The sequence below is a fragment of the Anarhichas minor genome, unplaced genomic scaffold (assembly GCF_050575085.1).
Source record: "Anarhichas minor isolate MPS153535 unplaced genomic scaffold, ASM5057508v1 ptg000010l, whole genome shotgun sequence".
In the NCBI taxonomy this organism is placed as follows: Eukaryota; Metazoa; Chordata; class Actinopteri; order Perciformes; family Anarhichadidae; genus Anarhichas; species Anarhichas minor.
Window position 1 is genome coordinate 12,777,708 of NW_027466456.1, and position 25,938 is coordinate 12,803,645.

Consider the following 25,938-nt stretch of genomic DNA (forward strand, 5'->3'; position numbering starts at 1 on the left):
TCACTGCCTTTTGTCATGTGGCTCTGTCTTCTAGCGCTTTATCCATCCCGTCCAGCTACAGAACATATCTCCAATCACACATGAGCACTTTACGACAACTGCCGATTCAAATTAGCAACGGTCTTTCCAACGCACCTGTGTGCTCTAATACACTTAATGGACTATCTTCTTTGTGTATCCTAAGTGTCACATACACGGTTGCATGCACTTCTATTTTAGAATGGGTTCAGGTGCTTTTGTATTTACTGTATGACATCTTTATCATGTGGTGTTTTTAAGGTTATGAAGTTGATATTTCTCTGATACTTTACAACGATTGGATGGATTGCCAGGAAATTTGGCACAGATGTACTTTGATGATCCAATAACTTGTCATCTAGCGCCGTTATCAGGTCAACATTTTAATTTGTCCAAGAATTTGGTTTATGACCGTGAGCATGGCTTTAGACTCGTTTGTGTTTGGTGTCTTTCTTTTGTTATTATAAGCAAACTACAGTTTCATTCTTTGTGATATCTACTTAGATCTTAATGTTAGTTTTATTCATATCTATTCCCTAAAGCTCTCTGCAGCCGTTATTATGATTGTTTTTGACATCACTGTCCCTCTCGGTGCTGCTTACCTGCATGCGACACTTGGCCTCCACCAGCTGCAGTTTGGTCTGTGCCAGCTCCAGCTCCAGGTGCCTCAGCTGCTCCTTCAGTCCGTCCTTCTCCTCGTCCAACGGCTCGGTGGACGTCCTGTCTCTGCCAGGGGACGAAGCCTGAAGGGACCCCAGCGTTGTGAACAGGTCCCTACAGTGGTCACAGCCCATCACTTTACACTGCACGGGAACACAAACAAGCGGGCGCATTAGCAGAGGTTGGTGGGTGAAAATACTGTATAGACATGCGAGTTCAGATCAACCAAAGCTAACATGCCACACCAGTCAATAATAGCACATTTATACATTTACAATGCTTATCTATGAATTATGTTTCCCCTTTGGTCCTCTCAGCTTCAATCTCTTGCAAGTCCTCATTAGTTTCTCACGACGATGTAGATGACAGTAAATCTTTATAATAACTGCTCATGACTGCTGAAGTGTCATGTCACCATGGGCAGGGTGCTGTGGTGAACCAACCAACACCGAGACATAAGAGGAAGTAATACATAAACACTTACTACAGTATCACTCTCCTGAAGACTTTTGATTATTCCCTTGCTGCGTTATGTCCCACTACAACTTCCTGTTTCATCTGGTTAGACATTACATCAAGAAGAATGTCCGGATGTCTTTCTTTGATACACTGTCACACGCACAAGGGCTAAACGAGCGGTGCTGGATCATTTCTTTATAGGTGTGGTAATGTACCGACCTGGGCTTGTCTTAAGTGAACTAAAAACACAGTCTTGGTAATTCATTTGTTCTTTTACAAGTCTCCTAACTTGCATCTGCTCCCTGCTACAGTAGCTGTGGATTAACAGTGGGATCTCACCCGGACAATGTCCAGCTCTTCTTTTGTTGCCGCCTGCTGTTTTTCCAGCCTGGTGCTCAGCTGGGAGCAGATCTGCAACAAGTTGAAGATTTTGGGTTACATAAGAGACGACACATGTGAACTACAAGATAACGGACACATTTTAGATTTATAAACTTGAGTTTCTCGAGGAAAACTCAACTGAGCATTATGACCGTTTCCATCAAAACTGTTTTCACACTCACACATCTCCTCATATTCAAGAAACAAAAAACATTGTTCTTCGGTATGTAGTTCAATCTTCAATAATATGACCTTTATTTACAAAACACTTAGAGAAACAGTGTGAATAAAAACAAAAAAATTGAATCTTTGCAGTTAACGGTTTTGTAAAACCTAAAGTCCAATGCACTGATTGTAAAAGAGCAAATGAGTGAGATGTTTATTTATTTATGTTCATTTAAAACACGGCAGATGGTTTTAAACAATTCAAACTCTCCAACCTGTTTATATTCAACTATGATCGCCGTGGTTTTCTTGATCTCCAGCTCTGCTTTTTCTAGCTCCCTCCGGAACACTTCCTTCAGCTGGGAGAAAAACAAAACAAGATGACAAAAACAATAAATTGTACAGAAGGGTGAGCTGACATAGCGCTGTGACACAATGTTTGTACATATGCAAATGTCAGAGAGATAAATTAGCCGTGGCAAGGATTTATAACAACCACACATCCACTGTGCAGACATACAAGTCATTATCTGACTGTGGTTAAATAGCACACTGTAAGAGTCTCTCTTTAAGCATAATAATAAAATATACGTGGGTGTATAACCTCGAATCAACAACAGCGCGCAGGGTGTGCATCCCGCTCTCATGCCCGTCTACTAAATTGGACTTTCAGTGGAGTTTAAAATAATCAAAGCCAAACATAGTGAAGCCATTAAGCTAACTTCACAAGGGACACATACTTTGTTGACTCATAAACAGTTATAAATAAATAAAGTACAATAATATAAACATAGCTGTCACTCTACTACCTCAAGATCATTGAGGTAGTAGACCAATTAGAGTTGCAGTTCAGGAGCTTAACGAGGTGACGGTGAACAGAGTGCAGATGTTACCTGAGCGGTCTCCTCCTCCTGTCGTCTCTTCTCCTCCTCCGTCTCCACCAGATGTTGCTTGGTGCTCAGCAGCTCTTTGTTCAAAACATCGGCCTTGTCTTCTGCCTGAGTGCACACGCACGCGCACGCGCACACACACACACACACACACACACACACACACACACACACACACACCAATTGGTACCAAATATGCAACCTTAGCACATTCAAAACACGTTTGACAATCTGTACTATTAACTCATTAATACAGTTCTAGAGATTCACACCGACAACTTCCCACTACAGCCGCATTCCTCCAGTGGTGTGACGAGTTGTTAAGTTAAAGCTCAAATCAGGAAAGGCGAGGAAATGTTTTTCTGCGTACATTTTATGTTGCTGTCAAAGAAAGGATCTTTTAATCGTTGCAGCGCACTTCAAATATGCATTTGGAGCATATTATCCTTCTCATTCAGCTCTATGCCTAAAACAACCAATGTTGGCAGTTAGGAACAAATACTACATGTAAACACATACGGACTCAAGGAATAAATTAATTCAGCTTTGACACAAAGTAAGCAGACTATATTGTGCGTGTTAAAACGTGCCGTGTTACCTGGTCCAGGTCGTTCCGAAGGGCTATCTTGCTGGTGACCAGCTCATGGGCCAAGTCGTCATTCTCCTGTTCCAGTCGCATACTGGCCTCCTGGAGACGACGGTTCTCCCTCTGGACAAACACATACACACAGTTGGACAATGTATGAGTGCCTGTGGTGTTAATGCAAAGCCGTAAACGGATCACATATTTCAATGCACTCTAGAGCACACGCCTCTTTTTGATGAACGTCTCTGAGAAGTGACTTTTTAGTTACATCTCACGACAGGAGCTGTAAATTAAACAAACATTTAGCATCTACAAAGTATTGTGATAACAGAAGTAAGACAAACACACTCACTATACACTTGACAATGTGTTTTAAGGTAGTTAATTTAATCAGGTTTGTAAGAACAATAAGACAAGGTTTGAGGTTTGTAATTCTGAAATTTAATAAACAGCTTTCTATCTGAAACAAAGAGAAGCTTTCATTGATCAGGAAAAGGCAGCGGTCCTTGTTCCATTAGTCTCAATTTATTGTTGCAGCCCTGTAAACCTAATAAGACACACACACACACACACACACACACACACACACACACACACACACACACACACACACACACACACACCATCTTAAAGTCTGCATTGTAGATCATAAGTGGAGTCTCATGACTACTGGTCTGCCTGTAAACAGTCTCACATGACGGCCATGCCTCAATGGGACAGTTGACACGATTACGAGCTGTCACCTGACCCTGATATCCTGTCCCCCTAACAATGACCTCTTCTACTCCTATCTACTCACACACACACACACACATAAACAGACATATGCATGCCCCTACGTAATATCAATAAACATGTATAACGATGACGGTATAACAAAGCAGATCAAAAAGTACAAATAAACGTTCCCCTGAACAGCTATACACATTAGACACACACTCAATCACATGTTCTGGAGACAGTTTGTTTGACGCTCTTCAGATTAAATGAATCACTTCCTGTGAGCAGAGAGGTGACGGGTTTCATTTGGGCAAACAGAGGAAAGACCCTTCGTTAGCGTGGGAGTGTTTTTTTTTTTGTTTTAATGTGATGAGACATCTGAGTCTTTTCACTAACATATTCCACACTCTACCTTTTAACATCTTGCTAAACAGTCGACGTCAACATGGCTAATAAACAGCAATCAGCTAAATAAATGACTAATAAATATAAAATCTCACATACCAAAGTTTAATGTCCGGGATGAATCAATCAAGATTAGTGAATGCTGTAAGCTTAAGATCCTGAACGAAATCTCTCATGTTAAAATCCTTTTTGGAACAGAGGCAGCTTACCGTGCTGCTGTCCACAGTCACACCATCAACAACAACGTGTTCATATCGAGCCTCCAGCAGCACACACTAAACTTTAACGCATGATCCGGAGTTTCCCTTCCTGGCCTCACTCTGCCTCTCCTTACTTTCCTCTTTCCAATGCTTAAGTAAAAGTACAACTGAATAAACTAAGAAACTCGAGCATTTTAAAGTCTATTCAATTAAGGCCAAATGGATGTTTATTTGCCTTGTAAGGTCAGAGCAGTATACATCTGAAATATGGCTTACAGGTAGGTGGAAACAATGAAACAGGGACCCAGGTTTTAAATGTTTACACTAATCCATTACATTATGAAGGTGAGGGTCAAAAGGGAAGAAATGGGCCTTTACTTTAAAACTTAACTGTAAACTGTTCAAAACTTCTTGTTACAGCAAAAGTACAACATTTCTAACTTAGAATATGTCCACTACTTAAAAAAAGATGTATACTTTCCAAATTAAATGAGCAGTGGGCATAAAGAGAGATTAACTACGATTCACAGTTCAGGGCAATTTGGAAGAAACATCATTATTCTCTTCCCTAAGCTGATTTTGGAAAAACAAAAATGACTGATTTAAAGAGGACCAAGAGGAAAGGACAGAAATCCTGATAAAATAGAGCAGATGACAGAAAAAGATGCCGTCTGTTGGCAGTTTGAGTTTGTGTGAATGTCTAACTATCTGCCTCACCTCTCCTGTTCTTACCCTCTGAAGATAAAGTCACTCTCAGCAGCCAAAAACACCACGGCAGCTTCGCCCAAAAATAAATGTTATCGATGTTTGCTAATGAAAAAAAGCCTGTGATGTGTGAGAAGTCCTTTTTTTCCAGCCAGAACAGTGTCACACATATCAACGACATCGTTTTCACAGGAGATGTCTAATATTAGAAACATGGCTAATTTTAGCAAATACTTACTACATGACAAACTTTGAAATATATCAAAGAGCCAAGCGCTTTCTTTCCATCTCTAGAGCTGAACACTACCTGAGAAGTAATCTAATGAACATGTGCAGGTAACGAGGTAGCTCGCACATGAATACACTGTATGTGCTTCTGTAATGTGGTACAAAAAAGGGGATGGGTGCATTTAACTTCTCCACCTGGTGGGCAGATAAAAGAATGTATTACAAGTAACTTATATAAGAAATGTAAGATATCTTATATCTTAACGTGTGTGTGTGTGTGTGTGTGTGTGTGTGTGTGTGTGTGCGTCCTACCTGGAATCGGTCGATGGGGTCTTCTTGTTGCAGCTGGCTCTCTCTCAGTGTCAGATATTCTTTCTCAAACTTCTTCAGCTTTTTCGTTGGAACCTAAAAAAACAACAGAAAAGATGTCATTAATTCAAGTCTCGTGCACTCAAAGCTGCCTGAAAGAATCTCGGCACCGTCCATTATTTTGAGAGAGAAAAGTCTGGATTAAAAGGCAACATTTTGGCTTTTAATCTTGATCAGTGAAGCTATAACTTATGCTCGGTTGTTGCCCCCGACATGTCTCGTTTCTGGCTTAAAGTGTGATTCGAACTAGCAACTGTCTAACAACATACTTCTCTCACCAATAATGTGACTTTCGTGCCTTCTCCTCGACACAAATGCACCAATTTAATTCACTAAGTAGGAGTCAATGCTCACGGACACTTGGACATGATTCTAAAGTTCCAGTATCACTCATATATTTATACTACAGTACGTATTATATAGGGCTCGTCACAAATATGTACTAATGCAGGATGACTTTACTCAATGTGGGAAAAAAAAGCTTCGGTTTTGATTGATAACCAACACTAAGACAAACTGAAAGGGTTAGAAGTTAAAACACAGACAGATATCCTTGAAACACAAACTCAAAACTAACAACTAACTCTGAATATTGCTGCTGAAACATTGTGGTTTTGTGGTTCGTGCTGCTCAGTTTCTATTTAGTATCTGCTCTATATACGTTCATGACCAGTACATGTTGTTCTCTACATTTCACACTAGATAAGGTTTGGAAGATCAAGAGACCCAATAGCACATTTACAGTACTTTTGACTGCAAATCAGCCAGATGCCTTTATTCTACAAATTCTTCTCAGACAACAGAAGCTTTCAGGTCACACTGCAAACTACACGACCGACAGTCGTTCAGTTTCCAACAACAGAAACTGGGATGACGTACGGACACGTTTCATTTGCTAATGAAAGCCAACAAGATGAGCAATTCGCCCCACTGTGATGCTACCGATGCAGATTCTTTCAGTAAACACTATGCCGCCCTTCCTGTAAAGTGCAAAACAGTGCAAACTGTGTAAACGGCAACTACCAAACAATGCAAACAGAAACTCTAAATCTGCATCTTGGAAGTAAAATCCACGTGAACATACCACGTAATGCATCTGTCAAAACAGGAAATTCAGTTTGTAAGCAAAACATTTTCTGTTTGTTGTAACGGTCTCTGAAAGTAACTTTTAAACAAGCGACTTATGAGGCAACAAAGATGACCGACTGAACTGCATCTGTGTGTGTGTGTGTGTGTGTGTGTGTGTGCTTCAGGTGGATGGTAATGTTATCTCCCCTGTGTGGAAACAGCATTGCCATAGCACCCACCAGTAGGGCTGAGGATTCCAAGTCAGTCTCAGTCACATGACCCCCCCCTCCCCCCCTCTGAGACTGCCGTGTGTGTGTGTGTGTGTGTGTGTGTGTGTCGACTCAAGTACCTATTTTGCTACTATGGGTGCCGTTGTTTGCCATTTACTCTTTGTGTGTCTTGCATGTCATGTTATGTATGAAACTGTGGTAAGAAAACGGAATAATAACTCATAAGTACAAACTTGTTTAAATACGTTTTGTTACTTTGTTACTTTGTTGCTGTCGATACTAAACAAACTAGAAACATAAAATGATTCACTTCTTATATGGCAGAAAGATGTTACAAGAGTTTAGAGTCAGTGTTTGGAACAACGAATACAAGATCTTTCATAACCTCGGCACAGGTCGGATCACAGCTGCTTTGGAGCCATCAGGGGAGTGCAGTGTTTTTGAATGTCATAGATGATTATTTTAAGCTTTAATCGAGCATTTAGTGATATTGTCGTCTGAAACTTTGAAGTTTGCCACTGGGAATCAATAAATATCTATCCTTCCTGATTGTATAACTTTGAATTAAACTAATGTCTGCTCCAGTCTGGTGTTAACAGATCTGACACAATAACAATAAATGACACTTATTCACACTATTATTATGCATTTATACTGTCTACGTGTATATATACACACATTTATATACAGTCACAGCTCTTTACAAACAGCGATTTGGTCTTTTTCTAGTCCATCACTGGGATATGGTCATAATTGACTAGTTTTGTATTATAAAAGTTCGACAACAACAGAATTACACGTCAGCCAGTTGAGTAGAATTAAAAAGGGGCTTGAAATCTACAGTGTTTTGACTATACATACACTTTCCGCACATACTGCATTTTGTTGTCTCAGTACTCTGTGCAATGGCAATAAAGTTAAATCTAATCTAAAATAAAAAACGTCATGGTGATAAATGAAGAACATCCTGGAGAATGAGTAAATAAAATGCCCCGATAACCAAGTTAATAAGATAAGAATTGTACAACAGATTTCCTCCATTAATAAACAAATAGATGAGGGAAACTGAACACGCTGCTTATTCACACCAGCAGTCATTACTTGTCCTCCTCAGTGACCTGTTGGTTGACTCTTGACTTCTACCACCCAGGACCCACGGTGGTGGATGAACGCTGTAATCTATGGGACACACCAGCAGATACCAGACCTCAGACTCATTCTGTTATCTGTGCACAAAGAAAGAGCAGCCTGGTCTCTGCAGACTGGTTAGTAAAAGATGTTTTATTGTAACAAAACCATTGAATGTGGTGTTCCCCTTCAGGCACCAACACATCCACTTACACAGCCACCAACCTATTAATGAATTCAACTTCACTCATCATGTTTCATCTTCAGCTGTAGATTTAGAAGTGACCCAGCGGGCTGCTGGGAATCTTAGTTTTTCCTACTTCTTGGTGGTTCGTAAGAGTTGATATTCAGTAGATAAGAACATTTGTAACATACAACACAACCAGCGCAGGCCTTTAACGATTATTTGATTCAGTAGATGTGGTCTCTTTTGTTCGCTTCTCTGACACATTTACTTGTGATACACAACAAAACAATATTCAAGCACCAGCTTCCCTCTCAGCCCACTTGTGTGTGTGTTGAGACATGTGTGCATGAAACAGTCCCACATTAATACCCAAAAGTAATGCACAAGAGACGGAGAGAGAGAGAGAGAGTGAGAGACGTGAGATTTTAAACGCCTCCAGATTTGCCGTTTTGATTTTGTGACTGGAACATACCCACACGTTCCTCAAACCCACCTCTCGCTTGTGCTTTCACCTCCTCTCACACGCTCATTCATGGCCTTTAAGCATTCTTCTAAAAGAATCTACCCCACCAATTAAACCCACTGGTTGTGTTGTATTTTCCAAGCTTCCTGTCTGATGTGATGGTTTGACACTGTAGACCCAAACCCAAACTGCCAGTAAGAACGAATTCTTTCAATTTTCCACTTAATTAAACACGTGGAATTAAGTTTTAAGAAAACCACTTGGTTGCTTATATTAGGTGATGTGCACTTGATGTAATTTTGTATTTTACATGTAAAACCAGTCGTGTTTAAGTGTTGTTCCCTTTGAGTTGCACATTAAAACAGGAATCATCGATAGACAAGCTGAAGTCTAGCTACTGATTATGCAACTCTCCAACACCCCTAAAACACACAAACACTAAAGCATGCCTGTGTAATGAAACGCAATGCAGAACAAGGCTACCAGATAGAGGCGAGGCCTTTATTCAAGCATACAGACCCACTACAGCTTCAATCACACAGGATCCCCAACACCCTGAGCTTTCTATAACCCCCCCCCCCCCCCAGTTTGTTGATGCTTTTTGGTCTGGTTGTCATTCTAGTTGAAAACCATCTGATGCAATGAATATATAAACATGTTGCGAAATATATTCTACAAAAGGACACGATTACAAATCTCCCTGACTTTAGACCTGCCTTCAGAGAGACTGCTGCCCTGTACGTTGATATTTTATGATGATATATTTATCCAAAGTGTCAAACGCCCCCTAATATATTCAGACATTCCTAGTGACTTTCCCCTTCAGGAAAACACCTCAAACGTCATGCTCTACTGAGTTACAACTAGTGAGCATGTGTGCAGGGCTCAGCATCACGCTCAAGGCCACTTCAGACAGAAAGCTCAAATGGTTGCTGATAAACACATGCATGCTTGCAGTTACAGGGTTTAAACCTGCTGATGCATCCTCATACGTGCTACGCTTTCAGTGTAAATATCGAAGGCCAGTAGTTTGAGGACAGAGGGGCCACTCTGATTCAGGTAATGTGATTAAAGACGCCTGGTGCCGCAGGAAATGGTACCAGGCCCACTTATAGATTCCTGACCTGAATCCCTGCAGCAGAAAATGGAATTGGTCCCAAACCTCCAAGCCGAGATCACACGCTGTAAAGTTATATTGGGTATTAAACTACTTGAACAAGACTGTGTGTGTGTGTGTGTGTGTGTGTGTGTGTGTGTGTGTGTGTGTGTGTGTGTGAGCTATTGGTGATCTGCTATTACACATGGCAGTCCAAGAGTTTGAATATTAAAATAAGGACAAAACCAACTGGACATCTCATAAAAAAAACTAGGCCATGGAATTCAATTACCCATGTGATGGGGGGGGACACACACACACACACACACACACACGCACGCGCACACACACACCTCGATTGATTCCAAAGTTGTATCAGTAATTGAAACAAACTGACAGCCGCAAACGAGTGACTGAAAAAGCTCCGTAACCTCAAGCATCACTCTCAGTAGGAACACAACACACACCCACACACACACACATACATGCGTCTACATCATCGACCTCATGGAAAGAAACACGTCGTTAGTTTCTGTGAAATCTAACTTTTGTCACCCGTTTATGAACAATTGCAAAGAAATGCCAAAATAAAAAAAGAGAAAAATATTAAATTGAGAAAATAAGACTACAAAAACAACCAACAACTGAAAAGAATGATGCAGGTGCATTCCTGTTTCCATTTATCTTATCTAAAAACTACAAAAGATAACAGTCAGAGGGAAAAGTTGGGAATGTCTCCCATCAGAGTTAAATAGGAATACACCCAATACACAGAGAGGGATGTACGAAGGAACAAAAGAAAGAGAGAGAGAGAGAGAGAGAGAGAGAGAGAGAGAGAGAGAGAGAGAGAGAGAGAGAGAGAGAGAGAGAGAGAGAGAGAGAGAGAGAGAGAGAGACAGAGAGACAGAGAGACAAAGAGAGAGAGAGAGAGAATGACAACGACGATAAAAGAAAGACAAGCGTAATGACCAAAGGACAGACCTACCACCGGTCTGGGCGCTCTTAGAGGTCTGGAGTGGGCGATCAAGCGAGTCAGTGTGTCCTCCTCACCCGGTCGGTCGACTACATGAGCGTCGTATGCCACCATTATGGACACCTCCTGCATCATCTTGACGTCCTCTTGCTCCCAACAATAACAAGGAGGTAGAGGATGAAGAAGAAGACGAGAAAGGAGGAAAAGTGGCAGAGAAGGAAGGAAGGGAGTGCAGCTGACAGGTTTGGGTTTCTCTCTGAGAGTGAAGGAGGCGACTGGCTGATTTCAAGAGTCCCTCAGGAGCCGAGCCCCGCCCACTGAGAGCAGGAGGGCGGGGGGGAGCGAGAGCGTAGTACAACACACCTGTTTGTTTTCTCCCTCTCCCTCTCTGTAATGCTAGACGTGTGCGACAAAGGATGATGAGTTTGCTTTTTCTTCCTTTCCACTGAGCGAGTCCTTCCCCCCCCCCTCTCTCTCTCTCTCTCTCTCTCTCTCTGTTAACGTCTCTCATTATAACATCTCTGCCTCCCTCCCTCTCTTAAGGTTGCACTCAGGGGGTTTCGTTTTTTTTCTGTTTCCTGCTGCTGATAAAAATAAAGATAAAGGCTTGCTTACACATCTACACTATGTGTGTGTGTGTGTGTTTGAGTTAAAGAGAGATAGGAAGGAAGTTGTGAGATCAACCACAGTGACGAATCGTTCATAGTTCCACATCGTTCCAACAGTAAAACCCAGGAAGTGAAAGCAACTTCAAGGCTGTCCTCGACTGTGCCTGAATACTGTACTATCCTCCCATAAGAGCCCACGGCTAAAAACTACCTGACGACCTCTCTGTGGATGGCAACAGATTCCCCTGTTGGAGGAGATGCATCAACAACAACGCGTCTCTGTATTTCTCTCACCGTGTGCCTTTGTATGCCCCTGTGTTTTTCCCTCGATCCTAATCCCATCTTGCTGCACCATAGAGGTCCATGTGTTGATGAATGCGACTGACAGAGTAAAGAGATACAATAACTGATTTACAAAGGTTCACGCAATTCGTGAGGGCCACTATTGTGTGGAATATTCTACTCCACTGAATATTTGCACATTGGTCAGGTGCATTAAATAAGGAAAGTAGTCGTAGTGCCAAGTAACCGTTCTAGAGAAATGTCAATGGCAGCAAAGAGTGACCCGATAAAAAAAACATACATAACGACCCACACTGAATTATTTAACTAAAATACATAAATAATATAAGGGACATATCAATAAAACATTTCTTAAATAATAAAAATGATGATTTAATTAGCTCAAAAAATAAGGGAGTGGAAATGATAAAATCAATCAGCTATTTTGTGTGCTCCAAACTTCATTTATTAAACGGTGAAATCACTCTAGACTAGGAGTTTACTCTTTTATTATGACACTTAAAGTGTTAATTTAGCAGCATTTACTTCCTCTGTAAATCTGGCCCTCTCTGTTGCAGTTTAATAAAAGTCAGCTTAGATGACATCATCAAACTGTTTTTCCAATTAGCAAGCAGGTTCATTAAACACCCGAGGCCGGTTTCACCAAATGGTCTGTGTGAGTCTTCATCCATCCACAGTTCTCTCTCCTGGACTCTACATCTTTACGTCTCTGTACATTATTCTGTCAGTCTCTCTGCTCACATCCTTCTGTCTTCTTTCTCCTCAGTCTGTTAAAGTTTAGCTTCTCCGGATTTATCAGTCAAACCCTGAGCGGCAAATGAATGTACGACATCTCTCGCTCCTTTTTTCTTAAAGTCCCGAAAAGTCATCACTCCGGCTGCGTGGTCGGGCGGATGTTTAAGAAGGCTGAGAAATTCAAATTCTTCCCATAATCCCCAGAAGGGCTAAGCCATCCTACTGCCCGTTGTGTTAATCAAGCCAAGGTGCCAGTGAATTCTTTCGATGTTTTAAGCAGCTTACAGAGTTCAGCTGATCGGATTTAGACGTTGACAGAGAAAAATATGTAAAAAAAAAAAAAAGGGGGGGGGGGGGGGGGGGTGAACAGAGAGCAAAGTGACTTGGACAGGCTGGTTTCCCCCCTTTTCTCTGATGGTGTTTGAACATGGCCGGTCTTCCACGACTCTTCCAGAGAGAGTACCGTCTCTACTGTGGCGAGTCACAAGCTGGTGTGACAAGCTGGGATCTGTTGGTGTATTCGTCTGGGTCGGTTAGATGATCAGTGGAAACATTGGGGGAAAGTGAGAAGTGGAAGGAACGGAAGACTCTTTCTTCTGTTCTTTTTCCTTCTCATCCACTTCAGTCTTTTATTATTTTCCTCCCTCTGGCTGACTTATGTATTTATATCCACAGGGAATATTCTACTTTGAAAGTTAAAAGAGTAACTGGCTTAAAAACACGGCAGAAGAAAGATGTATTTGAGGAAAAGTAGCTAAAGATCTCAGACTCCAACACACAGTTTTGATGTGTAAACCTTTTAGGATGTGTTCAGTATTTTCTCTCTAGAGAGAATAATGTTTAAGGTAGTGCCAAGAGAAGAGTGACCTGGCTCGTCTAAGAGAAAGAAAAGGGGGAAGAATAGGTACGCCGAACACAAGAGGAAACTGAGGAACAGCAGGGGAATGAAAGATCAGCTACGGAGAGAGAAACACAAAGCGTTCCTCTCTGTTCTGAGGCGAAGTCATCCTACGAGACAGACTACCTGTTCTAGTTCAGTTCACCCACCTGAGCACAGTCTCTATTAGTCTTTATTGTGTGTGTGAGAATTTCTATAATCCTGTCATTGTGTTTACCCATACAGACAGGTGACAAATAGAAGGGGGAAAAATGAATAAAAGAGTGACGAAACATAACCAATGTACACAGGGAAGGGGGGTGAAATGAAAGGTTTGATGCATATGGCCTTCACATTCACCAGATTAAAATCCAGTTAAACATCTATGGGACAGTTTGGATCAATGTGTTAAATAGCTTCATCAGCATAATCATATTAATAATAACACAGAAAAGGGGAATATGTTGAGGAGGAATGCTGGGGATTGAGGTTCATGAATTTGTGTGTTTATGCCTGGAAAGTGTGTGTATTTCAGTTAGTGAGCATGTACAGTACAGTACATGTTTGGGTGTGTGTGCGCTCTTGTACAACACAAGGCCTGACATGATGCTTTGCATTTCAACAGGATTGTGCAAGAGTGCCAAAATGCCACCAAACCACTCGAGATAAACAGTGAGTAACAGTGCAGGATATCCTGTATGTAGAAAAACACAGAATCATACCAAACACGGGGGATCTTAAGCACTTAAAGACATGTGTCTGGCCAATACGCCCTTGAACACAACACACCATATCACAACCTGCGTACTCACTGAAAAATATTTTAGATAATAAAGATGAAAAAGGCCTAAAATGTAAAATATTAGTTGTATGTAGATAAAGAGAGACATGGAGAGAGAAAGAGAGCGAGCAGGCGAGTGAAAGAGAGGAGGGTGGTGGTAGGAGGATGATTATCTCTTCCATCTTTCTCAGTCGACTCTTTCCTTCCTCTATCACAACACACTCTGCTGACACTGACTGACAGACGGACACACAGACGGACACACACACGCACACACGCTCACACACGCACGCACACACACACACACACACACACACACAGTACTGCTTTTGGTCTCTGGTGACCTCAGCAAATTCCCGAAATGCCAGCAGCCTCATTAAGGTCGAATGGAGAATGATAACGAGATGCGTGTGTGTGTGTGTGTGTGCGTGCATGCAAGGACATTTTTGTGACCACACAACCTGGTAACATTTGAAGAAAACTATGGAAGCCATCTTTTATCTGCTGTTGTCAGTCCATACCAATAAACAGCATAGAAGAAAGACTGATAAAAACAGAGCAAACAAACAGCAAGAATAAATATAAAAAACACAACTAAACTATACGTTAAACTGCAAAACTACTGAGCAAGTAGTGTGCAGTGCAAATAGCCTTCTGCAGCCAAAAACAACGCTATGAGAGCAGTGAGAGTGAACCAACACAGTAGATATATACAGTATATAGCTGAATAATGAGCTCTCTAAACACAAGTGGTTTATACCCTTTCACAGTGTTTTTACATTGTCATTTGATACGTTGTTGTGGTAAATTACTGTTTATATGCAGTACTTATAAGAGACATTATCCTCCCCTCTCCAACACAGCAGAGGTCCAACCAGCATAAAAGCTTTTCCTGTTCTAAACATTCGCTGTGTGATAGCTCCTTTTCTGTGGCACAGAAATTCATGTTTTTGCATTTTAATGCTTTTTGGAATACACAGAATAAGATAGCACAGAGCAGCACCTCCATGCCTGAAGATACAAAGAAATGACTTAAGGTAAAAGACAGAAGATATCACAGTCCCTCCCCCTGTATTCCTTTAAACTGACAGCTAATATCTCTCTGTAAAATACAGGGCAATTCAACATAATAATCAAAATTCACAGACGGAAAAGAGATAGAAACAGTAATAGAGGATACCAATTAACAGCTCAACCATTACACCTGAGATTTAGTGTTTCATGGACAAATCAGGGATGTCACTGTGGTAGACAGTACAACCATTTAATAGCCACAACAGACAAAACTGTACTTGACATGCTCCGGGACCTCTCACCCTTCTGGTTAAAGGTATTTGTGTCTCAGTGGGAGATGCCAAGACAGGACTTCCTCATTGTGTTGGTTGGACTCATATAATAAACTCATAGTCACTCCAGGAATAATGGGTTTGTGTGCGTTTGAACACACATTAACAACAGTTTGTATTTGATTTTTTCACGCATGTCATGATTTATACAATTAAAGTTGGTATTCACATATGGTGTAAGTAAGGAATAAAGGGCTTGGGGATAGGTCCTTACCTTGATGTTGCAGGCCTGCTCCATAAGCCTGCGGGCGTTTTCTGCAGCTCTGTAGCGCTTTGGAAGCTGGACTCTGAAGAACTTGAGAGCCCCTTCAAAGTCCGCCTGCAAGAGGTCCTCTTTAGACGTCTGGAGCAAGACATGAGGAGTTGGGAGAAGAGAAGAAGTGGTGGAGAAGAGTGATAGACAAAGGACGGTTATTTCAATATATCACTCAAGGTTATTTTAATGTTGACCTTGTATATAAATCATAGAGCGCAAAAGCGTAGTGCCTTAAATACAAAACAAAAAAATAACAGTCCACCTAGAATTATTGAATTACATTACTCTTGCAAGATACAGAGGTTAGAGCAGAGAGCATTGACGGGAAAGTGAGTTGTTTGGAAACACGTGTAAAGATGCCACACACAAAACACTCAAGGGGCGGCTCAGTGGCTGGACATGAATCAGAGTCAATAACAATCAATAACACCATCGTGTGGTGTAAGGATGAACTGTAGAATCTAACCAGAGACACGACTATACGTAATGTGCACGGCTGATAAACTGTTACTCAAAGACCACGTCTGTATGCATGTTTTTAAAAGTGTTTGGGCTGTTTCATTTGTGACGGTAAATTATGAAATATAAAACTTCTTGTCAGCATCAATAGGAGACAGTGAGGACAAGTGTCCCTTTATCTCCTATGAGATTTCCATATGAATCTTTTCATTTAAGACTCCGAGTTTTTTAGCAGAAAGCTAACAGGCTAGCCATCTCTATAAAATACATCTTTAGGCAATTGGCCACCACACATTTATCCAGTGTGACGTTCAGAAAAGTCCACATCAGAAGTAGCTCTTTCCATTATCACCACAAGTCAAACTAACAACCGTGCCTTTTCTATCTCTAAACCCGATCATCACTGCATGCTCAGTTTCTTTCATCCGGTGTCCGTTTCCCAGTCCCCTTCTCTCACCGCCAGCAGCTTAGGGACAAAGAGCCGGTGTCCCATCCCAAGGAGATCCATCACCTTGCAGTACGAGTCTTCTGAGGCCTGACTGCTCTGGGCCCCCTCATCCGACTTTCCCTCTCCGTCCTCCACCGCCCTGCGCACTGCTGGAAGGGGCAGACGCGTGGTCAAGGCAGGCATGGGGGAAGGGGAGGGAGGAGGGGATGGAGGCGGGGTGGGGCAGGGTGAGGGAGAGGGGCGGTCCCGCTCCGGGGCCAGGGTGGCAGATGACTCCAGCGTGTCGTCCGAACGTCCCAGTGGGTTTCTTGGAGTTTGAGGACAGCTGCACTGGGAGCAGACTGTGTTCAACTTAGGGGAGCCGAGATCCGTCTTGAGGTCGCTGTCTTCTTCTACCGTCTTAGAAGAGATGCCGATAATGTCAGTGTCACAACAGACTGATGTTCAGGACGCCAGCTCGGAAAGAAGAGACGATCACGGGAACACACACAGCGACTCAGCAGAGACAGCACCAGGCATCCAAGGCATGCATCGTTAACATTGATCCAGTTCAAAGAGGCAACACAGAATTTAGTGGACAAGGCGTCAGTGGAGGCCACTCAGCTTGTACCACTGTCAGAGCCCGGTAACTAGGTGCCACGAAATAACAGTCAGAAAATGATGTGTTGACGCTGCTTTCGGCATAATGCTACCTGATGCCAGATTCCCTTTGAAATCCAGTCACACTACCCACTCTCATCGTCCCGTGTCAAACTCCCCCAATCAATTCCAATCCAGTACGCTGTTGCCAAGCAACAAAGCTGCTCAACACGTGGACCGCTGCTCAGGCGAACAGCAGCGATGGCTGAGTACTCCACCTTTTTTTATTTTGCCTTCGTTGGTAAGAGTTCAAAGATGGAGAGAAAATCTCCCTTTGTCTGCGCAACCGAGTGGCCTTAATGCTCAAGGCTCGGCGTGTGTGAGACGACACATCAAAGCGCAGGATTTTAGCTTTCTTTGAAATGCAGAAAGGCCTGAAATAACAGTATGAATCCTTTTATCTGAGGAGCCCCAGTCTAAGCCTGAGCCAGCGGTCCTGATGACGAGGCAGAAGCAGACGAGATGTGGTCTGTTTGCATGGGTGGATGGCACTCTTCTGCCTTCAGGAGATGATGATGCATTTGTGTTCGTTTATGGCTCAGTGGATGCTGAACTTGTTGCGTCAGATGTAAGCCAATGATGCATGAAAGTGTATCACGATAGCCTCCCTGTGTCTTTGCTCTTCACTGAAATAACCCTCTGATCTGAAGTCTGACCAGATCCAAACCACATAGAGCAGTAAAAGCACAGTCCAGTCATCAGCTCCAGCATGGACCCCTATGTCTGTCCCTCCGGCAGATTTTCATCAGCAGCAGCAGCAGCCAGGCATCCGGTCTGTATCGGTCAGTAGATCCTTTAGATGGGAGTCAGCTCCTTCAAATGGAAAATCACTTCTGCCTCTCAACTGTGAGGCTAAGTGTGTATGTTGTGCTATCAAGAGTGATGGTCCTGGCCAGCAGCTGGGGTGAGGCGATGCAAAGAAACCACACAGTGTTTCCTGTCCACGGCTTCTCTCGTTTTCTCTCTCTCAGCCTTCCTCGCTTTCTCTACCTCTCACTTTCTCTTTGTTATGCTAACAGCTAACGGCTAGCAGCTAACAGGGGCGGCTCCATTGCAGAGGTCTGGGTGGTGGACAGAGGTAGCGTGTTGAAGAAATGCATAGCCAGCGAGGTAGAGCAATAGCAGGTAGAGAAGACAAAGAATGAAGAACTGTGGGTGAGAAGCTCTAGGAAAGCATCCATGGGAGGTACAGATGAAGAGGAAAAAAATGGTAAAAAAACAGGTCCAGATTGCTAACGCTATAGCTTATGCTCCTGTTGTGATGTGGATAGCGACTGCTAAGCAGGAGAGGGAGGGAGTTGCACACAGATGGAGGGAGGGGGGATGAGAGCGGAGAGGAGAACAGGATGGATGGAGGAGGGAGTCTCGGGGGAGAATGCCGTCATGCCCGGCCAATGACAGGCAGGCAGTGGAAGCCCCTTCCACCACCCTCCTCAAATCCTCATTTGTTCTCCATTCCCGACCATCGCATGCACCACATCTTTCTGTCTGACACACAGAGTACATTATCGCTAAGCTATAGAGCAGGAGGATGTTTTAAAAACCAACCATGGATGATTTATTTAGAGTGGAAAGCCTGAGTGTAGCTGCATATCTACGTAAAACACTTAGTACATTTACTTTTGTTATAAACATCATGAGCCAATCTGCAAACATTGGATTGGCTTAATCAGTCTTTATGTAGTTCTGTTTAATGATATGCTGGTGTGTTTATGTTTACCGTGAGGCTATTTATCCATCTACTGATTTTTTTGCCATCTATTTGTTAATCGGCATCTGTAAAGAAGCAAAATACTTGAGGATCTGACAAATATAAAACTTATATTAATAAATAAAATAAATAAATTGACTGGACATATTATTGCTTATGAGCTGATTGGGGGACCAACAATATCTAAAGATATCTAATTATGGTTGAAAATGGTTTTATAAGTAGCCATGTTTTTGGGGAAGTGACGCAGAAGAGTGAGTAGTAAAACACTTGATAGTATGATTACTGTTGGAAACTACTAAAAATCTTTTTCTACCTGAGAATTACACTTCAGTGTGATATTACCCGTGTTTTGCCTGATTGTCATTAGCTATATGAGTAAGAAAATGTTATTTTTCTAAAAGAAGAAGATAGTTTATGTCGAACGTATTCTGTAAAAAAAAAGCAATATAAAACAAACATGATGCTAAATGATTTGTTTATTTTATTTTAGTAAAAAGACATGGACTACAATACCAGTTTCAACATGACTTGCACAAGCACTGTCCCATCAAATCAATGACCCCATTGACCAAGCAGACACCAATCCATCCGGCCACAAATGGATCTGATAACACAACTAGTAATTCTAAACCATTCTGCTCTGACAGCAACAACATGCACGTTTAATTCATATATCCATTTTAAAAAACTCAAGGAGATATTTTCTTTAGATTTCTTTAACTCTACTTATAAGTTGATTTGTTGTAACACGTTTCATTCTGGAGTTTTCTTTGTTTTGTTTCTTATTGAAAGTGCAACTAAAATCAATTAAATGGTAGGTGCTCTTTTTTTGTATTGTGTGTTTAATGTCTATATATTGTTTAGTGTGTGTGCCTATATGTTCCCATTTTGCTGCACCACCAATGTTTTTTTTTATGGAAAATGGCCTTTTCTGAATCTAAATGATACATTACTTTATCAACCTCTGAGGGAAACTGCATGGAAACCCTGTATGCATCAATAACTGTATATAATGCTATAAATAATGCTATCAGTTTGGGTGCATGTATAAATACATTAGAAAATTTAGCTGAGGGCGGTGTGGGTGCATATTAAAAACATTATTACAATAGAGCCAGTTCGTATAGTACTCAAAACATAAACTACAAAATAATAGTGAAATTAAACATTGAAAGGTTTCCCTTGCTGTTGTGACACATGCTGCAACAGATTAAACACGATATTTAACTTATTGAGTCTTTACCTACAAATGAGCCTCCTCACTTACAGATGCAGTTTCTGATTTGAGCACTAGGGGGCAAGAAATGCCAACAAACTATCACTTCTCTTCCAATCTCTTCAGACCTAAAGGACTTAACACACCTCCTCATACACAATGCCTCTTCTGCACAATCATGCATCATCATCTTCGCCACACTTTGATCAGTGCTTTGTGGTAACATTTTCACTAATAACAGCTCCAGTAAACTGCTCAGGAAATATGTGCGTAACTACCGTCTTGATCGTTTTACTTGCAATTAATGTAAAGACAAATTTCAAGACCTTTTTTTTCTTAAAGCCCCATGGGTTTATCTTTGGTACACAAAATAAAATGAATATATCATTTTTCTCTTTTTTAAAGCGAAGGGGATCCAGTCCTAAACACGATTGAAATTGGGTTTTTGACATGAAAACTGGTAACAGATAAATTAATGAATGAAAGTGAGAACTAACCTTGAGCAGGGCCAGCGCTACATTGAAGATGATGCTCAGACCCTGGAAGAAAGAAGAGAATTAGATTTAAATTCAGACAAGAAGTAGCAAAACTATCATGTTGATGTGTATCGGCACGTCTTCAATAGTATAAATGTATTTTATTCAGGAACTGAAGATTTTATTCAGGAACTGAACTTGACATGCTGTCAAGTATGTTGCTTGTATTGTACCGAATATCTTCCTTGCTTTGATTGTTTATTGCTTTATCGCTTAAGCCATATATTTTACAACTAGATGAAGCTAAAAGTTTACTTTCTTTTATTCATTATATCTATAATGTTTCTATATGAATCCCCGATTATTGTGTTCAGACATTTTGTTTTCGCTGCACAATAATGCCGTGACAGCGTGTTTCTTCCTTCCCCTCCTGTCGACACAATGCTTCCGACTTTGACACAGAAAGAAGGAAAATGTAAAACTGATGTCAGCGCTGCATGGGAACACCCGTCTCCTTGGTCTCCGTGACAACCAGTTCACATGGCAACACAGAGCTAAAAATATCTGGACAGCTCTAAAAATAACCGGAGGAAGAGAAAAGAGAGGCGGAGCGCTGCCTTCACACGTCTATCTTTGTGGGCCTCAAGATGGTGCTACAGTGCTGAGGCAGGATCAAAGGATAATCTCACAGTGTGTGTGTGTGTGTGTGTGTGTGTGTGTGTCCCAGTGAGACACATTCATGGGGAGAAAGAGAGATAAACATGCAGAGAGGGGAGACATCATGACACGGACGGGGGGAAGGTGACGGGGCAATGGGCCAAGGGAGGAGTGAAGGTTCAGGATTACACGATGAGCACAAACTAACATTAAGATGCATGTCGAGCAGAGTTAAGAAACAGAGGTGGAGCGGTAGGATCAACTTACAGTTCAAACGGGAAATCCTTTGTTAGAAATAATGCTGGGCAATACTAAAGAGGTAATGACCGATGACTCTACAGTGACCCACATTTAACCTAAAAAACGTCACATGACATCAAGTTGGAGCCTGGGACTCTCCACCAATCAGAAGTGTTTTGGGGATCTGTGGGAAAACACCAGCCACAAAAAATTCCAGTCGCGTTTTACTATTTCTACTTATGAGGTAAAGAGATGCTGAATGAGATAATAAAGAAATAACAATAACTAATATTATGATAAATGACAAATACTAATAATAAAAGACATTTGGGTAAGATGTAGTAGAAATGTAAAGAGTAAAATAACTGTTGAGGGGACTTGATCGAGGAAACTGCTGACTGAGGGAGTGATGAATAAAAAGGGATGAGAAAAAAGCTAGAGAAAGGGAACACTAACTGAGAGGGGATGCAGGAAAGACCAGGACAGAAAGGAAGACGACAAGTACAAATAAATAAGAATAAAGAGCAAATAAGTAAAGCTAGTGAAGAGGTGAAGCAATGACAGAGTGCTGTATAAAGAGAAAAAATAAAAGATAGACTCACTACTGTTTGAACATTAGATTGAGTCAATAAACACAGAATGAAAGACAGCAGAAGAAAGGAAACAAAGCAAAAATAGTTGTTAAACAAATGTCAGCAAAGCGGGAAATGACAGCGACAGTAAACAAGGAAAGAGAAAGATGATAAAGACAGAAAGCAATGAAGGAGAGGGAGAAGATGATGGAGAGAGCCAAGACGAGGACGGCAGACAGAGAGAGATGCAGGAGATGAGGATTCTAGTTTAACGAGCAGATTCTCATCATGCGGCTCATTGGGTGAGAAAGACCTGGGAAACTTTTAATTGTTCTGCCTGGGGCCAATAGGAAGACAGAGAGGGAGGGAGGATGTGAAGGAGAGGAAACAAATAGGGCATTTCACTTTTTATGTTTCATGAAATGAAACTTTCAGAACAACTCAAAACGATCAATAACACTAATAATCCATCACCGTTCTTTCTATTGCACACAGACATAAAACGCATAATGGTGTGATGGTGGTGGAAAACAAGTTCTTGTGCTTTGCATTTAAGGTCAGAATTTGATACAGTGGATTATACTATTTTGCTGAGTCACCTGGAGAAATGGGTCGGAGTGATTCTGCCCTTGAACTCAAGCTGCTGTTTGGGTAAACGCCTCTTCTTCATCTGCTCATGTTGGACGCGGTGTTCCGCAGGGCTTTGTTCTAGGCCCCTTGTTACTTTAAGTTTCCACACTCAAAACAGAATACTTATTTTCCAGAAGGACGCAGCTGCATGGTTCCACCTCCAAATAGGGCCTCAGTCAGACCCTCCTAAGACATCCTAATTACACATTTGGCTTCACCAGGTCTGTCTGGCAGCCTTACCGGCCACCTGATCTAACTCACCAGCTGGTGGTGATCATCTAAAAGCCCCGTTTCACTCTTCACCTGAGTTGGCAAATCATATGGCCGCAGATCAGATGATGCAGCCAAAGACATAAAAACTCAGGTGTATACTCCCGGTACTGTAGGTGAGTATACAGTACCGGGTAATGTACTATGTAATGTACTTATGAATTACCATATGCTTGAATTTAGTGTTTGTTACAGACAGTCAGTGACAAAACCCAAAAAAACATTGCAGGGGTTCAGATCTAGAGAAGCCCCTCAAGGTTTCTCCAATGTTAATATATTGAGTGAACTATTGATTTTTCAGGGGATTTCCTCCAAAAAAGAAATGTTTTTTTGTTTATTTACTATTCTAGTACTTGCTTTAACTAGTTTGTATTTCGTGTTTTCTTTTTTTTAAATTCTGAATAATTTTATTTCTACGGTGAATTACTCTGTAGCATTGTAAACATTGTGATGGTGATTAAAGGTGGTAAATACAAGATTGGGTACATTTCTATTGCCTCTCAAAGGCTCTCAACATAGCGACGGCTGATCCAGCGGCTCAAAGCTAACGGTGCTAACAGTGCAAAATACAAAACAGTGCTAAAAGAAACACGTTTCCTTCAAAATCTAAAACGCCTCCTCATACATACTGACATGAGGGGGGGAAAAAGGGGGTGGGTGTTAGGCTTTTGCAACGACCGTCTGCTGTAAGAGCCCCAGAGCGACGTCTGTGAGCTAGCGTGTGGGGCCACGCTCACAGGCACGAACAAGCACTAAAAGCCTGTGCTGCCTGCCGAAAAATGTCAACAAAGTAGGGAGAAACTTGGATTACAACACACACACACAGTGGGAGAGCGACTTCATTCTGCCATGACCATGGAGGAACATGTACAACCACTGTTTTAAAAGAGTTTCATGTGGTTTTTCAAAAATTGGCTGATAAAGCTCCTCTGTGGTCTCAGGGGAAATGCACTTATGTTAAAACAGTGGTACCAGAACGCCAGAGAATCACTCAGAAGATCAAATGTAAATCTATCGTTATCATATTTTGAAATGGTGAGTCAGACATGAGGTAAACTAGTGGCTTTAGTAAGAAGGTCTCTTCAGAGGAGCTTTCTGTAAAATGTTTTAGAACAAGAAGCGGTGATTGCTGTCGGGTGACGTGGTCCTAATGACACTAAATCGATGATGGTATCTGCCCTTCAAAGCCTGATCAGCGCATCTCTATTGATTACATTTGTAAGATATTAGATCAAACCAAAGCTGGTCAGTAGAGTGCAGAGCAGGGGTGGGCAATTATTTTCCCCAAGGGACCACATGAGAAACAGGGACTGTTGTGGAGGGCCGGACCAATAGACTGAACTCAATATCCTGCTCTATATTATTCCACCTCGTTATTAGAAGCAGTAAATTGTATGGTTTTGATAAGCTGTGAGTGGTAAGACTAAATGTTATGATCAGTGGTGGAATGTAACTCAGTATATTTGCTTAAGTACTGTACTTTATTTACTCTATTACTCTATTTTATTAAATTTTGTACTTCCACTACATTTCAGAGGGAAATACTTTTAACTCCACTACATTTGTCTGGCAGCTTTAGTTACTAGTTACTTTGCACATTATCATTTTTCAAACCTTTCCTAACTACCCAAACTGAACAAGAGAGTATAAAGGAGTTAAAATGAGCTCCACCGTAAACATCTGCAGCAGGAATAATGATCCAAACAAATATACATTTGTAATATTAGTCATTTTTTAGCAGACGCTTTTATCCAAAGCGACTTATCAATATATCTGCATCAGTCAAGTTTTTGTATTTCTCATTGTGTTTTGTCTCGTAATGGAGTTTCGAATTGTAATCCTTAAACACTGCGATCTGTTCTCCACAAACTAAGCACACGGCTTTACCTTTGACTTCAGTAAATAAAACTCTACACTGTGTCAATCTTTCCTTTTTTAACATAGGCTGACATGTTTTAAGGGGCTAACAGCTAACTCACATCTGCTGTAAGCTCAGTTCACCAACACATTGCAGTGACGCTGCTGCTCGCACACATTCACGAACGTACTAACGTACAGAAATTGAGAAAGCATGATGTACACTTATTTATGTTTTATTCCTAATTTCCCATTGACGTCCCGTGGGCCGCTCTTCCTTCAGTGACCTTTTGTCCTAAGTCCTTACTACTCCTCTAATCTTTCTAGACCGTTGACCCTCCCCTCTGACAAAGTAGACCAAATCACTCTCCATATACTACCAGTACAAAGTAGTGCAGTGAGCCAAATTATACCTCACAGAGCAGCAAGTCAGTGATGTGGAAAACCATGCACAGGGGGAACTTGGCAGTGAAGAGGGTGAGGAACCACTGGGAGGCGTACATGTGTGCCTCCAGGTTCAGCTCCTGGAAGTGGGACCACAGGTCTGGAAGCTGATCCTGTGGGAGCAGATAGAAGACGAGGAGGAGGAGAAAAGTTATGAGATGAAACAGCATTTACAAGAGTAGAAGGATGTGGCTCTGTTTGTCAGTTTCATTTTACATTATTTCATTTTTACTCATCCTTTATTAAATCATGTCATCTCACTGAGATGGTAATCTCTTTCAAGAGAGCCCCAAGAACAAAAGTGCACACTTTTTTCAAACTACATAAAAATAAAAAGATACTACATTATACAAAGCAAGTGTGACATAAAATGTCACATCACAAATCTGTAAGAATGAGTGATTCTACCTTTTTTTAACATTCTGTTTCATAAAATGTTCAAAGTGTATGAGCACCAGAACTCATATTACATATAACTC

General features: G+C 41.5%; 1 protein-coding gene across 5 annotated transcripts in view; it reads right to left on the bottom strand.

The window, feature by feature from the left end:
• Positions 1 to 25,938, bottom strand: part of rabgap1l (RAB GTPase activating protein 1-like) — a 102,169-nt gene that overhangs the window by 3,574 nt on the left and 72,657 nt on the right. For 2 of the 5 annotated variants that reach the window (XM_076088238.1, XM_076088237.1), the window contains exons 17-25: positions 25,429 to 25,572; positions 20,811 to 20,852; positions 15,796 to 15,924; positions 5,730 to 5,822; positions 3,172 to 3,282; positions 2,577 to 2,681; positions 1,959 to 2,042; positions 1,477 to 1,548; positions 621 to 821 (exon numbers count right to left, since the gene is read on the bottom strand). In XM_076088238.1, the coding sequence (XP_075944353.1) occupies positions 621 to 821; positions 1,477 to 1,548; positions 1,959 to 2,042; positions 2,577 to 2,681; positions 3,172 to 3,282; positions 5,730 to 5,822; positions 15,796 to 15,924; positions 20,811 to 20,852; positions 25,429 to 25,572 (981 nt within the window). Of the gene's footprint in view, positions 1 to 620; positions 822 to 1,476; positions 1,549 to 1,958; positions 2,043 to 2,576; positions 2,682 to 3,171; positions 3,283 to 5,729; positions 5,823 to 10,943; positions 11,602 to 15,795; positions 15,925 to 16,753; positions 17,043 to 19,103; positions 19,135 to 20,810; positions 20,853 to 25,428; positions 25,573 to 25,938 lie in introns of those variants that run through there. The other 3 variants (XM_076088240.1, XM_076088241.1, XM_076088239.1) reach the window with 3 other exon arrangements.